The 15815-nt window shown below is 44.7% G+C and overlaps 1 protein-coding gene across 4 annotated transcripts in view; it reads left to right on the forward strand.

Annotated features, from left to right (window-relative positions):
• Positions 1-15385, forward strand: part of AOAH (acyloxyacyl hydrolase) — a 170600-nt gene extending 155215 nt beyond the window's left edge. For all 4 annotated transcript variants that reach the window (XM_027102178.1, XM_027102177.1, XM_027102176.1 and 1 more), the window contains exons 21-22: positions 3994-4070; positions 15118-15385. In XM_027102178.1, coding sequence (XP_026957979.1) covers positions 3994-4070; positions 15118-15246 — 206 coding nt within the window. In that variant the 3' untranslated portion in view covers positions 15247-15385. The remainder of the gene's footprint in view (positions 1-3993; positions 4071-15117) is intronic.
• Positions 15386-15815: the final 430 nt, after the last annotated feature.

Consider the following 15815-nt stretch of genomic DNA (forward strand, 5'->3'; position numbering starts at 1 on the left):
TATCACAGTTTCCTTTTATCAGAAATTAAAAACCCTATAGAGTCACTGATTAAATCTGCAGTCTCACTAGTCACATGAAAATCTCTGCTCTCATTTCTATACTGTATTTGAGCTATTGCATCACAAATATCACTTTTCATATGAGATTTACAATTTTATACCCTGTGACAGAGCAAATGACAGTTGAGGGTCCCTGTCCCTTGAGAGTAGACGCGAGACCTATCTGTTCTCTACTCTGACAGCCTCAGTCCAGCACCAAGAGATGACTGCTCACCTCAGAGACTCTTTTTTCTCTTGCTGACTCATCCTCCAACTGGTTATGAGCTAAACAGAGGCAGCAATTTTTTTTCCCTTCAGGAAATGCCAGCTTGAGCAGGTTATATCCTTTTTCTTCATCTCCACCACACCTCCCATACAGAGGAAGGAGCATGCCACTTGGCTGACAAGGCCATTTTTTCACTGACACTTTACATATACCACCAGCTCCCCCCAGCTTCTAAGACAACTCAGTTAGAGTTTTGGTTCTTAGCTCCCCTCCCCTCAAGTGTACGTTTGTCAAAATGACCAGTGACTTCATAGTGCTGACCAGAATTCAGATTTCTCTTTTTAAATATCTGCTAATCATCAAGGAGCTACCAAATGTTCTACGAAACTCCTGTGATTTCTATTGCATCTCTGAAAAACTGGTCATTAGCAGAGCTTCTTTGACTTTACAAATAAAGGAAGTACATTACGTACCAAATCCAAAGAGATCACTCACGATCTTTCAAGAGCTTTAATTCAAGTGTTCCAAAGAACAAACGGCGATTTGCCTATTTTTAATTATGGCCCCAGGCAGGAAGGGAGCTGACCAATCTACCATAATAACCTGCTTGGACCACCCAGTCTAAATCAGGGAAGAAGTAGAGACCACTGTCTGGTATTGCATTTATTCTAAGAAAGCAAAATTTCACCCTGAGATAATCAAACTAAAAAGGGTCACTCTGTCTAGCACTCGTCATAATACAGGTAAGACCTTAAACTCTTGCCTGTGAGTTACTGACTCTTCCTGTAAGTGTTATAATTCTTATGTCTACAGATATTCAGTGACTGGTAAGCCTCAGAGACACAATAATCATATGAGAAAATATCCTACGTTATGGGATCAAACCTTCAAGGGGAGTAGAAGGAATCACCATTCCTTCTCACTTTGAAAAATAGTCACTAATTCTGATGACTAAGTTATGTCCATCTGTTCCATGAAGTATAATATCTATCACCACCTCTCCCTTTCTCTAAGGGCCATAATTTTTAGTTTGGTAGTTAGTAATGCACATAAAATTCAAATCAAAATGGAAACAGCCTAGACTAACTTTAAGTCTCGTTAAGACTAGCATTGAATCACACTAGAGGAAACACGGGTATGAGAAAGTCTGGTGTTTTTAATATGGAGCTCTTAACAAACATTCCTCTCCAGGAACACGAGCTTGGCTTAAACCGTGTTTCATTTATAAGCTCAAATTTGCTTTCCACTGTCGATTTTCCAGATCTCCGGATCACTGTAATTCCTTTCTGAACATTCTCTTGGCCAGGGAAGGCACAAGTTTAGATTCAATTCGTTACTCAACCTTCTCGGCAAATGTGAAGAGTCTAAAAGTGTTATGAGGAACTTCCTAGCCCCGCTGGGTCAGAGGATGTGTGAGTGGTCCAGGTCAGGCCCACGGCTTGCTGTCTATCTCTTTAATACAACCCTTTCTCAGGTCTTGACTGGGCTTGGTTCCCATTGTCCAACAGGCCTGGGAATTACTTAACATCTGATTGAGATTTTCTTTCATTCTTTCTTTTCTTCCTCCTTTTAACATTTGTATAGCATAAGGTGAAACCAAACTGAAAATAAGGGAGAAGCAGGAGAAAGAATTGAAAAGTTCATTGAGGATTTACGTGAAGGAAGCGAGGTCACCTCTGAAGTCACAGAGGAGCTTAGGAGGCTGACATCTTGCCTGGGCTGGACCTTTCTGCATCAGTGTTGATTTCTGTATTAGACACCCTGTGGGGCTGCAAAGTAGAGATGAGACAAATAGTACAAAAGAACAAAAAGCGCTGAGGGGGCTCAGTGGGGGTGACATTGACTTTGTATTTGAAGAAACCCTTCCAATGCCTGGTGCTCCATTAAGGGTAATTGGTTGGATGTTCAGATTGGAAATGGCTCAGAGAGAGAATCAGCATAAAGTTAGAAAGTAGAACAGCAGGACCCAAAAAACAAGTAGGAAAGTGACCCATTGTCTCCCGACCAAGGGGGAGAAAGAAGAGTCTGAACCAAGCATGGGGAACGCATGACAGGTGAGCCAGGATGAGCAGGGCTGGGCTGGGGCAGCATGGTACACCCGGAAAGACAGGAGGGACCCACAGGTGCTTCAAAGTGTCAGACCCAGAGGGGAAGGGGAAGCACCCACAATTGAACCTGAAGCAGAAAATCCGGTTCCGAGGTCATGCCTAAAAAACAGGACAGCCAGGTAAACTGAAGCTAGAGCCAGGCAAGCTTCCCCAAGGCTCTGTCTTTCACGGGGTACCTAGGGCCAATGGCAGGAAACTGTGAGGTCTGCAAGCTGGTTCAGCAGAAGGAATAAGGCTTCATAAGGGTTAGTGTGGTTTCAGTAGCATTGTAATTCTGAGCTTCCTATCAGAAGAGCAGATACATACCATTCCTTCAGAGAGATACACCGTTTACCAGCATGAAGCAATCTCTCCCTTGTGACCACAAGTGGAGGACACAGTGGACAATATCCTTGATTGGAGATTCACAAGAAATGCAAAGGCCACTTTCCATTAGCTGCTGCTTCTAGCAACCTCCAGTAAAACCCAGGCATAAAGCATAAGAGAGTGGCTCAGTGGCGGCCGTTCTGGCAGGGACAAAGCCAACAGGAATTGGTGATCCAGTATAGGACTCCAAATCACCAGCAGGAATTGTTTCCTGTGCTCTGAGAAGGACAGCAGTATTTAAAGCCCCTCTGGGGACAAGAATTGGGTAGCAAGTGTGGACGGCCTGGCGTGATATTAGGACTAATTACGAAAGCAGAATAGTATTGATCCAGCTCTGGGAAAGTCCAGCTTCTCTCATCCAGTTAAAGCCCCTAATAGCATTTCCATTCCTTCCCTTGGGGCAAAAGAGAGGTAAACAAAGAGGGCAAGAGGGAACATATCCCTGCCCTTGAGTTTCTGTGAAGTGAAGAGGAAAGAACTAGAGGAATCTCAGCTGTGCCGGCTCCCCTCTCTGGACACCAGGGAAATGAGGACATGGGCTACACTGGGAGTGGTAGGTTTCACATTTTTCTCTCTGGAGGCTGTCTAGGGACTTGAAGTTTCCTTGAGGAGTTCTTCTTGACGGTATGATATTATAATGTAGAGTTCGTTATGCCTTTGCCTTGGAGCAACTGACATTCCTGGTCTCACCCCTGTTGAAGGACAGTTTTATTGCTGTTCATCATTTTGGGGCTCATAACGTTTTCTCTGTAGCCATACTCACTCTAAATGTGATGTCCAGATCATTTTAGGTAATTATATTTCTGACAAACTGTGAGTTTTAATGATGATTGCTTGACATATGCAGGCAGTGTCTGGAAATGGCAGCCAATGAAAGGAGATGTTAACAAAATGCTTAATATTTTCCTCCTACCCCTGAAATTCTGTCCTCCTGGCCACTGAGAGATGAGATGGACTTAAATCGATGTCGAATATTTTCCAGCCCACCCTTCCCCACCACCCTCCTCACTCTACAAACCACATTCATCCAACACTCTCACACATTTGTCTTCCTGAGTTAGAGAAAAAATAGTGACACAATGGAAAGATTATTTCTGTTCAGAAAGCCCCCGGCAGAGGCAGACGTGGCTGGGTAAGCATGGGCCCAGGAGGAGCCTACTTCACAGCCCTTGCTCTTGGGTGTTAACTGTTGCTCAGGAAAGCATGTCTCTAACCCTCTGTGTGTGTATGTGTGTGTGTGTGCACGCCCCGCAGTCACGGAGGAGTGGCAGAAGAGCGGAGGGCAGCCCTGGCAGCTCATTGAACCCGTGGATGGATTCCACCCTAGTGAGGTAAGTGCAGTCACACGATGGCTGCTGAGGGCAGTCTGTTACGTTATCTTTGTAATATAATTATGCACACATGCATTCGTTTTTATCCTATTTTATACCAGAAAGAATTTGAGGTGATGTGCACACATGTGTAAGATAGAAGATAAATAAATATAAATTAAATTGATAAAATATAAATAAAATAATAAAGTGAAAATCAGAGTAAAAAGAAAATAAGGTAGAAATGATACCTGAATTCCTGACTTAATGTCTACAATTCACAACGTGTCCCAGGAAGTCCTAAGAAACAGCCTGCAAGGGCCCACAAAATCAGCTCCACGCTTCCTACGCAGCTGATGCAAAGAAGGGCATAAGTCATAGCCTTAAGAAGATAAAAAATAAACTAAGTACTCAAAAAAAAAAATCAGAAGGACTCCTGGAAGTGAGCCCTGTGAGAAATTTCTTCTATGGATCCTTCTAGAAAAAAAGGAGAACCATACGAGAGGAGAACAGTGTCCCTAGCAATATCTTGCAGTAAGAGCTGTTTCTCATTTAGAATTCCGAGGAACAATCTGGAAAGTAGTTCTACTCTGGCCTCCTCACAGAGCAAGGGGAGCTAGACGGTGGGAATCTGTCCCCTCTCCCTCCCCCGTCCATTGTCCTGGCTGCAGCCAGGGAAGTTCCACTTTTATCTGTTCTACATACTGGACTTGCTCACGATATTTCTTTGTATAAAAAATAGAAAAAAGAAGTGGGGGAGTAGCTCTGCTGCTTCTAACATTTTGAAAGCCAGTCCCCTGCAAGAGGGATGGGCCATTTACCCACAGGCAATCCTCTGTGGCTCTCGTCTTTCTGATGCGGCCTTTGTGGCATTGACAAGGGTCCAAATGTGAGAAGCACTCCTTGTAGCCTTGATCTCCATGGTCAGCCAGGCCACAGGGAGGGCTGATCATCCCCTAAGAAGCATGAAAGGAATCACAGTCCTCCCTCCCCTTGAGCTCTAGGTGCCATGAGTACCCATGGGCAGGGCTAAGAACTGTCTCAAAAGAAAAGGAAGAGGGACTTCCCTGGTGGTGCAGAGGTTAAGAATCCACCTGCCAATGCAGGGCACATGGGTTCGAGCCCTGGTCCAGGAAGATCCCACATGTCGCGGAGCAACTAAGCCTGTGAGCCACAACTACTGAGCCTGCGCTCTAGAGCCTGCGAGCCACAACTACTGAGCCCACGTGCCACAACTACTGAAGCCCGAGCACCTAGAGCCCATGCTCCGCAACAAGAGAAGCCACCGCAATGAAGAGTAGCCCCCGCTCGCCACAACTAGAGAAAGCCCGCATGCAGCAACGAAGACCCAATGAAGCCAAAAATAAAAATTAATTAATTAATTAACTAAAAAGAAAAAGAAGAGTGCCATTCCACGATCAGATGGATGGACAGTAGAGTCTCAGAGATGCTGGGTAAATTTTAAAGTGAGTATTAAATGCGCATCTTACTGTGTTAAGTAACAACAACCCAAACAATCTAAGTAATGCACCTCAGAATATCTGTTTCCTGTGTATCACTTGGATGGGTTGATCCAAGAGAACTATTGGCTAGAAGCTGGTTAAATATTAGAGTTTGCCCCCCCACCAAAAAAAAAAATGATGTCTTTTGTTTTAGAATAATTAATGTGGAGACCTGCTTTCTGGCAATGATTAGGTAGTAGTTCTTGTCATTCTTTGGACATTACAGAATTTTACCCTTCTGATTCTACAGAGAATGGGGACAAGAGGAGACGGTCAGAGAGGGAGCAATGAGGAACAAACTAAAAAGAAGAGGGTCAAAGACAGCTTTGTTGTATCCCTCGGGACATATTTGTCTGATCTATCAAAAGACAGTTCTGTCCCTGACTCTTAAAATAGTATTAGGGTTAGAGGTCTGTCAAATTGGGGCTCTTCCTTGCACTCAAACAGCTTCGCCGTTAACTTATTGTTGAGAACAGAGTCAAAAGCTGAGGGGCTTCCCTGGTGGCTCAGTGGTTGAGAGTCCACCTGCCGATGCAGGGGACACGGGTTCGTGCCCCGGTCCAGGAAGATCCCACATGCCGCGGAGCGGCTGGGCCCGTGAACCATGGCCACTGAGCCTGCGCGTCCGGAGCCTGTGCTCCGCAACGGGAGAGGCCACAACAGTGAGAGGCCCGCGTACCGGAAAAAAAAAAGCTGAAAATCGGTGTGTCATAATCTTATGTTATTCCTGAGAGATTTGTTCACATGCTGAGAGTGGGTGATAGAGTGGGCAACAGTGGTGGAGCCACATCTAAAGTGGCTGACAATGGATAGATATGCCTAAAACCTGCCTAGTTATCATGTATGTTGAGCTGAGCAGTCTAGATGGCAAATTCCCATCCTACAATGTCTATTGAGTGCCTATGCGGTATCAAACACAGTGAGAAGGGTGAACAGGAAACGACCCCTGCCGGTTAAGGAGATTATAGGGTAGAGTGGGAGAATGACAAACAAACAGATAATTAAATGTAAAAAGTAGTCAATGCCTCCAACTGTGCAAGCACAGATGCTGTGGGAGCATTATGGGGGACGGAATGGGAGAGAGGGGTGCAAGAAAAGAGTTTCAGAGGAGGGAACTCAGAACTAAGACCATGAACTAGCCAAGTGAAAGGAAGAGGGGAGGGACTGCAGAAAGTGTTGAGCTGAGGAAAGTGCAAGGGCAAGGACCTGAATACGAAAGGAAGCATGGCACATTGGAGGTAATAAAAGTGCTTCAGTGTGGCTGGGACATAGAACATGAGAGTGGAGTGGAGAGAGAAGGAGCAAGAGAGATATTCAGGGACAGGTCACATAAGGTCTGAATAGGGTTCAACCTTTTCAACTGTGGAGAACAGAGAGCCGTTGATGATTTTTCAGCAAGAGGGAAAAATACCTAGACTTGTTCTCTAAAAGGATACCTGTGGAAGCAGCATGAAGAATGGTTTGGTCTAGCAGGGGTGTGGACACTCCTGTGCACAAGAGGGTGATGGCCTGAACAGAGGTAGTGAGGAGAAAGAAAGGCCTGTATTGGAGAGATTCGGATAGTTGAATCAACAGAACATGGTCATTTATTGAATGTCGAGGTGAAAGAGAAAGAGATGCTGAGCATTACACTTCTTTTGTGACTTGGGAAACCGGATAGATGATTTCATTGACTGCTGAGGTGAAGAACACCTTTAGGGGGATAGGGTGGTTTGAGGACGAGTTTGGTACATGTTGGATTTAAAGAGCCTCTAGGATGTCCAAATGGGGATGTCCCTGCAGCAGATAATATACGAGCTTAGAGCTCAGGAAGGGATCTGAGCTGGAGCTACAGATGTGAGCACCATCAGGACAGGGTTGTGACTTGAAGCCTTGAAGAGGCGCCGCTGGCTGTCCCTGCATACTCGCCTCCCGATGGTGTGCCCTACAGCAGAAGCAGTGTGAAGGGATCCTTCTAGACCATGGGGCAGCTATGGGGGTCCACATCTTTTCCATCTTGAAAGAGTCAGATGGGCAAGGCTGAGTCTCAGGGCCTCATCCTTATGGCACAGACATAATACCAACCAAAAGAGTAGACTCGGACCTTTTTCAAGTGCCCCCTCACCAATCCTGTACATCTGAGCAAAAATAGTTGATACCGGCCCCTCACCACCAAGGGGTGAGCAGGCTGTATTTTATTGGCCTGTTTCTTCCTAAAACCCTGCTAGAGAAGCAGGGGGGAGTGCATAACCACTATTGATTCAACTGCTTCAGTTGAATGGGCTATGTTGAACAGCCCATTGAAAAATATGGGCTATGTTGAACAGTTCAAATTTATGATTGATAGATATTAATTTTTGAGCCAGATTATATTCACCATCTAAATTCTTTACTTATATTTTAATGGAAAATAAATAAGCATATAAAAATTCCTGTACATCAATAGACTGAGAACCACTTTACTTTTTCATCTCATTTCCAAAATGTAGAACCAGAATTTTAAGAAATATATATAATGCTAGACTTGCTGATTGATTGGATTTGGTGGGTGGGAGTGAGACGACTCACAGGATTCGACAACTGGATGAAGGGAGGTGAAAATAAAAAGTCAAGGAACTCAGAAGAAGGAGCAGATTTGAACATTCTGAATTTGGGGTGCCTGCACAGTATCCAGCCATTAGATCGTATTTATGGGTTCTGATCTCAGGAGACACAGGTTTGGGAATCACCAGCTTCTAGCTGAGAGCAGGAGACACTGGCAGGGATGAGATTGGCCCAAGGGATCAAGTTATGAAGAAAAATAAAGATCAAAGAGAATTAAGACTGAGAAGGTATTTTAGTTATCTATTGTTGCATAGCAAATGACTTAAAAACCACACACATTCCTTTTTCTTTTTAACTTTTTATTTTTTATTGGAGTATAGCCAATTAACAATGTTGTGACAGTTTCAGATGCACAGCAAAGGGACTCAGCCATACATATACATGTATCCTTTCTCCCTCAGACTCCCCTCCCATCCAGGCTGCCGCATAACATTGAGCAGAGTTCCCTGTGCTATACAGTAGGTCCTTGTTGGTTATCCTTTTTAAATATAGTAGTGGGTACATGTCAATCCCTAACTCCCTAGCTATCCCTTCCCCCCACCCCCACCCCAGTAACCATAGCTTTGTTCTCTAAGTCTGTGAGTCTGTTTCTGTTTTGTAAATATGTTCATTTGTATCATTTCTTTTTAGATTCCACATATAAGCGATATCATACGATATTTCTCTTTCTTGTCTGACTTACTTTGCTCAGTATGGCAATCTCTAGGTCCACCCATGTTGCTGCAAATGGCATTATTTCATTCTTTTTAATGGCTGAGTAGTATTCCATTGTATATGTGCCACATCTTCTTTATCCATTCCTCTGTCGATGGACGTTTAGGCTGCTTCCATGTTTTGGCTATTGTAAACAGCACTGCAGTGAACATTGGGGTGCATGTATCCTTTCAGACCATGTTTCTCTCCAGATATATGCCCAGGAGTGGCATTGCAGGTTCATACGGTAGCTCTATTTTTAGTTTGCTATGGAACCTCCATACTGTTCTCCATAATGGCTGTACCAATTTACATTCCCATCAATAGTGTAGGAGACACATTTCTTGTGGTTTTTTGGTTTTTTTTTTTTCTTGCAGTACGCGGGCCTCTCACTGTTGTGGCCTCTCCCGTTGCGGAGCACAGGCTCCGGATGTGCAGGCTCAGCGGCCATGGCTCATGGGCCCAGCCACTCCACGGCATGTGGGATCTTCCCGGACCTGGGCAAGAACCCGTGTCCCCTGCATTGGCAGGTGGACTCCCAAGCACTGCACCACCAGAGAAGCCCTGGAGACACATTTCTTATCTCACAGTTTCTGTGGCCAGGAATCCAGACACAGATTAGCTGGGTATCCTGCTCCACTGACTCTCCCAAGTTGCCATCAAGGTGTCTGCCAGGGCTGGGTCTCATCGGAAGGCTTGACTTGGAAGCTCACATTTGTTAGCAGAACGTAGTTCCTTGAGACCTGTTGAACTGAGAGTCTCAGTTCCTAATCAGTTGTTGCTCAGAGGCCACCTGAGCAACCTGCTTCAGCAATGGGTGCAAAATGGCAACAGAGAGAGTCTGCCAGTTATGTCAGTCACTACTGTACGTAACCTAATCACAGAGTAACGTTCCATCACCTGTGCCATATTTTAGAAGTTAAAAGCAAGTTACAAGTCCTACCACACTCAAAGGAGAGGGATGACGCAGGTGTGACTACCACAAAGTGGGAACCATTGCCCATCTCAGCAGGACCCGCTGGAAAGAAGTCCTAAGAGATCGCTAGATGCTCCAGAGAGAGCAGGTGCATCCGAGAGTTGGGAATAGCAGTCAAACTGCTGACAAAATGCAAAGAAAGTTTTTCTTAGAAAAGAAATGTCATTGCAAAGACCCGAGACTCAGATTTGTGACCTGTTGAAGCTGTAGCAATTCTATCTGTTTAAACACCCACTTTTTAACATCTTTGCAAAGTTAAGTATCTGAAAAGGTACGTAAAAGATCTCTGGGCCTAAAATCAGACAATAGTAAACAGAAAACGTTGCAAGAGCCACGAACATACATCAAGTCTGCTTTCCTTGGCTATGCTGAGACCACCCGGCTAAACATTCCTAACACCTCCCGCCTTAGAAGCTGCGCGCAACAAAGCTCTCTGCAAAACAGCCTCCTCTCCTCTCCTCATGGAAGTAGCAACTCAAACCAATCCTCTTAAAACTCTTCCTACAGGCAGTGAATTTTCCATGACATCAATCCCCTCTTCTTTCTTGAGACCTGACCCTTATACACTGCTGGTGGCAGACATCAGATATATAATCAGTGGATTGGCTTTAAATAAGTTAACAGTCTCTAGGTCTTTATTTGTCTCAACATGTAAGCCCCTGGGACACAAGGTCGTTGACAGACTGGTGGAGCCCCTCAAAAAAGGCAGTTAAGCTGGCAGTGGGGAGAGAGAGGAGGGAGGGCCTCCTGGGCCAGGGAACCCTCAAATAACAGTCACTTAGGCTGGCCCTCCCAGGCATCAGGGACCATGTTTGTTTAGTTTGCTTTATACATCAACTGGCAGCAGTGGTTTTGGTGGTGGCAGCCTGAACCAGCACAGACAGGCTCGAGCTGGAAATGTAACATTTTTCCTTAAATGTTTTTAAATACGTCTTACACCACTGTCATGTTGTAAGTTTACAAATGTAAAATTAATTGGGACCAAAAGTAACCAGGTCCAATAGACTGTGTTTCTGGACAGATTAAGAGGCCAGAGAAGTAAAACTGTGCCTTCCCTGTGGTGAGGGCTTCCCTGCAGGTGTTTAAAAGCAATCTTACAAGACAGCCTGGAATTGTTCTCCCTTCAAGAAAAATAAGTTCACAGTAGATTTTTTACTTTGGTCTGGTAGAAGCCCAGAGTTAAATTTAGCAAGAGTTCAACTTAAAAGGTATCAGTCATGCTAAGTTGTTGGTGAAATCTATATACTCTTGCTCTGAATTGCATTTATTCTTTAAAAATATTACAAAAATGTAGTTACTGGTCAGGGTTTGTTTTTATGATTGTCTTACTAAAGAGTTCCATTTTTGTAGCAAAATACATACAGTTAGCTTACAAAGCAGGAATGTGGAGGAATCACAGATGATGTGCAGCTATGACCACTGCTGGGCTTCTATCATGTCTGGATATGTGAGCAGATCATGAGCATGTGAGCTGGATCTGACATGGTATATTTTCCTGGAGGACCCGGTACTCTCCTGGTGAAGAACTCATCATAAACACAAATGGGGTTAGGCAAAGAAGCGTGGCGCAATTTTAAATTGTCATTAGAAGGGAGAGAAATTCTAGAAGCCATATGGTGGCTGTCACCAAGGGCTGAATGAAGAAATGGCACCAGGTCCCTACCCCCCAACTCCCCTCTCTGTGGACTCATGCCTGAATCCTAGGGAGATCAGGGGCTGCAAGTAAAAACTGAAAAAGCTGCTTCACCAAAAACTTATATAAGACAATGGGGTGTTAAGTTGCCCTACTTTGTCACCCCTTCTATGAGAGTTTCAAAGAGAAAACTTCACAGTGGACCAATGACCATCACATGGTTTTGCCACCATGAGTGCTTCTGAGTAGCAGCAGTAGACAGATGGGTGGGTGGCAACGCCCCACAGAAGCACTGGAGCTGCAGGGATGCCTGCAGAACAGCACCAGTGCCCATCGGATGTGGACTTACCCAGAGGATGGGCCACACCTGCTAGAACTGAGTGGCACCTAGACAAAAGCAGCACCGCCAGTGTGTGGCAACCATCTGGGCTCTGCAGCTGGGGCCCTGCAAGAGCTCAGGCAGCTGAATCAACTGCAAAGGAAGAGACAAGGAAGGACCTAACCCTGTTAACCAGAATATTCCACTTAACCAGAACTCCACATTCCCTAGCGTTCTGCTGGACCAGATTTCTTTCCGTGCGCATGTCTAGTAGGGTTAGTAAATGAGGCAGCCTGTGAACCCCTCCTGGGCTGCAGATGTTGGGCACACTGACAACAGGAAACTGTCTCCACCCCTGTCCTGAGGACAAATGTTAGGGAGATGTGTGCGAAAAAAATGCATTGGTGAAATAAATTAGCTTGCACGTATCTGATGGAATATCATGCCGCAAATAAAAACGATACAGATCTACTTTTAGTGGCAAAGAAATATGTTTGTAATATAGAGCAAAGTAAATAAAAAGCAGATTAGAGATTGTTGCGATGATTACTCAACTGAATGCATTTGTCAACACTCATGGAACTGTTTACCAAAAAGAGTTCATTTTACTGTGTGTAAATTATACCTCCAAAAGAGCAGATTATAAAACATTTACAGAGGGATCAAATGTATGTGTGTGTGCATGTGTGTGTGCCTCAGAAAGGCTCAATGTTAACAGTGACTATCTCTATTATAATTAAGATAAATTTTATTCTGTTTTTCTTTTTGCTTAATTGTCCTTTAATTTTTTCCCAAATGAATAGATATTGCTTTAACATTTTTAATTGTGAAAAGGGAAGCACAAAAGATATTTGTGTTCAAGGAACACCTCGCTTGGAGTAATGAGGATGACTGGGCCTTGCCCTGTGCAGAGCATCATGGGAGTTACAAGAGGAGGTTGGTTATAAAAAGCTCACAATAGGTGCTCAATAAATGTTTCTCAGACGAATGAATAATTATAGTAGGTCATTTTATCACAAGTATCTAGTTTAGTAGTAACAATACCATTCTCATTTTAGATCCAAAATATTGGCAATGCACACATGAATATTTTAGTCTCCATTAGAGTGATAGCCAACTAATTGCTTTCAAACCAAATAGTTACCACATGCTCAAATCTCAGCTCTTATTTTAACTTTCCTCTGCTTATCCTCACCCCCGTCTCCTCCTTTATTAATTCACATTGGGAAATAAATGACCACAAATGAATTGATACCACATAATTGTTAGGAAGACTGCTTAGGTATATCGAAGTGAAAGGCAAAAAACAAAAAAGAAGAACCAGTAATTTTCCACAGACTTGGAAGCAGCCTACTTTGTTGAGAAGTAGCAGGAAAAGCAGCCCAAAATCAGTGCTCTGTTTTTGAAGACGTGACTGCTTATAGTGTGAGAGATGACCAGACCCTTCCTGGAAGGGTTCCTGGAAACGTGCTGGCTTGACAATCAGCCTCTTTAGGTCTGAGAGGTGTGTGTGTGTGTGTGTGGTATGTGGTACGTGTTGTGTGTGTTGGTGGCAAGTGGGGTGTGTATGTGTGTTAGACACCACATGGATATGATCAAGATTACATTGTTGGATGGATGGAATTTGGGGTCCACCTCAGAAGGCTCAGGAGCATATTAAAATACTGGGGATATTTAAGGTATCGACTCAACCAGTTCTATTTTTTTCTAACAACTGCTAAAATCTTACACACAATTTAGACCCAGAAGAGTCTTTAGATCATTTATTCATTTTGCAAATGAGAGGATTTCAGCCCAGAGAAGAAGGCTGAAGAGGGCTGGCCAGCATCACACAGGAGCTGGCTGCACCGCTTGTTGGAATGATGAACAGCATGTGCCCTTTGAAGACAATGTCCACGTGCTTCTGTATAAAGTCAGGGACATCCCTGAGCATCTGCCCTGAACAATGTGTCCCCCTCTGAGGCCTTCAGCAGTCACGTTTCTCTATCAGTCAGCATTAACCCCCCCACACCCCCCTCCCATGGAGATGTAGCCATCTGGGGTCTGAAGGCCTGTCCAGGGCCCATTTGCTAAATGAGGGCATTATCTGCAGAGAAAGACTCCTCATCAGAGGCATGTTAATGACAAGCCAGAGGACCAAACAACCAAGAATGGATCCTGCTGCCACTGTGACTAAAGGGACATACAACAATGCAACCAGAGAGTGGGCATCAGGCCAAGAGAGAGAGGGACAAGCCTATTGTGCATTAAGCCCGTACATTCCACAGCCTGGCACTCCAACCACTCTCTCTGTGCCCACAGCCTCCTTCAGGAGCCCAGCCCTGCACGGGGACCGGTTCAGCTTCATCTCCCAGGCACCCATAGTCCCCCTCCATGACTTTCTCTTCCACATCTCTAAGCTTCTGCATGTGCTGTGTCCTCTACCACATACCCTGCCTTCCTCATGATCCATCTGGTGAATTCCTCCTTGAAACTTCAGCTCAGCCACCACACTCTTCAGAGAGGACCTATCCTTTCTTCGCACCCAGCAGAGTTGCCACCTCTTCCCCTTCCAGCCGTGTGCATCCCTCACAGTCCTCCCTGTGGGTTTGGTGGTGTCATTCTGCATGTCTGGGTCCCTCACTAGGCTGGGAGTTCCTTCAAGGAAGGATTCCTTCTGTTCACCTCCAAAACCCAAGCCTTAAGCCTGCAGTAAGTGTTAGCTATCCACAGGTAAGTGAATAAATGCCTTTCTGAGAAAGCGTATTTGCTGTCTGTTACTAAATAACAAATTACCACAAATGTAGCAGCTTAATACAATACACACTTGTTGTCTCACAGTTCCTGTGGGTCAGGAGTGCTGGCATAGTTTAGTTGGGTTCTCTACTTAGAGTCTCAGAGGCTAAAATCTACATTCTCACCAGGAGACTCAACTGGGGAAGATTTGATTTCAGAGTCACTTGAGTTGTTAGCAGAATTTATCTCCTTGTGGTTGTAGGACTGAAGACCCAACTCCTTACTAGATGTCAGCTGGAGGCCACCCTCTGTTCCCTGCCATGTGGGCTTTCCAGCATGGCTTCTTACATCATCAGCCCATCAGCGAGTCTCCAGAGCAAGTCTGCCAGCAAAGCAGAGCCTTAGATAATGTAACATAATCACCGAAGGGACATTCTTTCACCTTTACCATGTTCTATTGCTTAGAACCAAGTGATAGGTTCCATCCACATCAAGGGAAGGGGATCATACAAAGACCCAAAGGTAGGAATCCTGGGGAACCATCCTAGAGTTTGTCCACTGCACAAGGAATAGAGTAAATCTTGCTGGTAACTTCTTTACTTTGTTTTAATTTCTCTTTTAGTCCTCCTTTGGGTTCTCTCTTGCAGGTGGCTTTACAGCTGTTGGCAGATCGCTTCTGGAAGAAGGTGCAGCTCCAGTGGCCCCAGGTCCTGGGAAAGGAGAATCCATTCAACCTCCAGATTGAGCAGGTGTTTGGAGACCAAGGGGGGCACTAAGTCCTCAGGGACACCTGCTCCTGGGGAGCTCAGGAAGGCAGAAACTTGGGTAAACTCATTCAAGAAACGGTTATGGGAGCGGCTGTGTCACAAGCTCACAGGCCCCTCTTCAGCAGCATCTTTGCAAAGTGCTTTTCTCCCCCTTAAAAGCCTAGTGTCACTCTCTTCACTTCCCCTTTCCCACTTTTGGGGATGGCTTCCCAAATAAACCACTGGCACCCAAATCTTTGTCTCAGTAAAGACAAAATTATAATAAGTGTGTGTATAATTGTGTATGCTTTATTATTTTATTACTTTTAAATTTATTTATTTATTCCTGATAGGGAGATATTAATACTTCTATTTTGGCTAGGCACCAGCATGAACCAAATCTCCCACTCATCGTATCAATGATTGGAAGACCTTACCACAGACTAGCTTCTGGCTTTGCGCATTTCACACCTTGTTTCTCCTCCACGATCCACACACTTCCTGTGCTGGGAGCTGTAGGACACTCTCTCCTACTATGATCTGACCACTAGCCCTGAACCTTTGCCAGGGTGCTGGTGGACAACAGGGGCGTACCTGGA

This window comes from Aethalodelphis obliquidens, unplaced genomic scaffold, assembly GCF_003676395.1.
Source record: "Aethalodelphis obliquidens isolate GAN/ISIS:26980383/991018 unplaced genomic scaffold, ASM367639v1 scaffold5, whole genome shotgun sequence".
Taxonomy (NCBI): domain Eukaryota; kingdom Metazoa; phylum Chordata; class Mammalia; order Artiodactyla; family Delphinidae; genus Aethalodelphis; species Aethalodelphis obliquidens.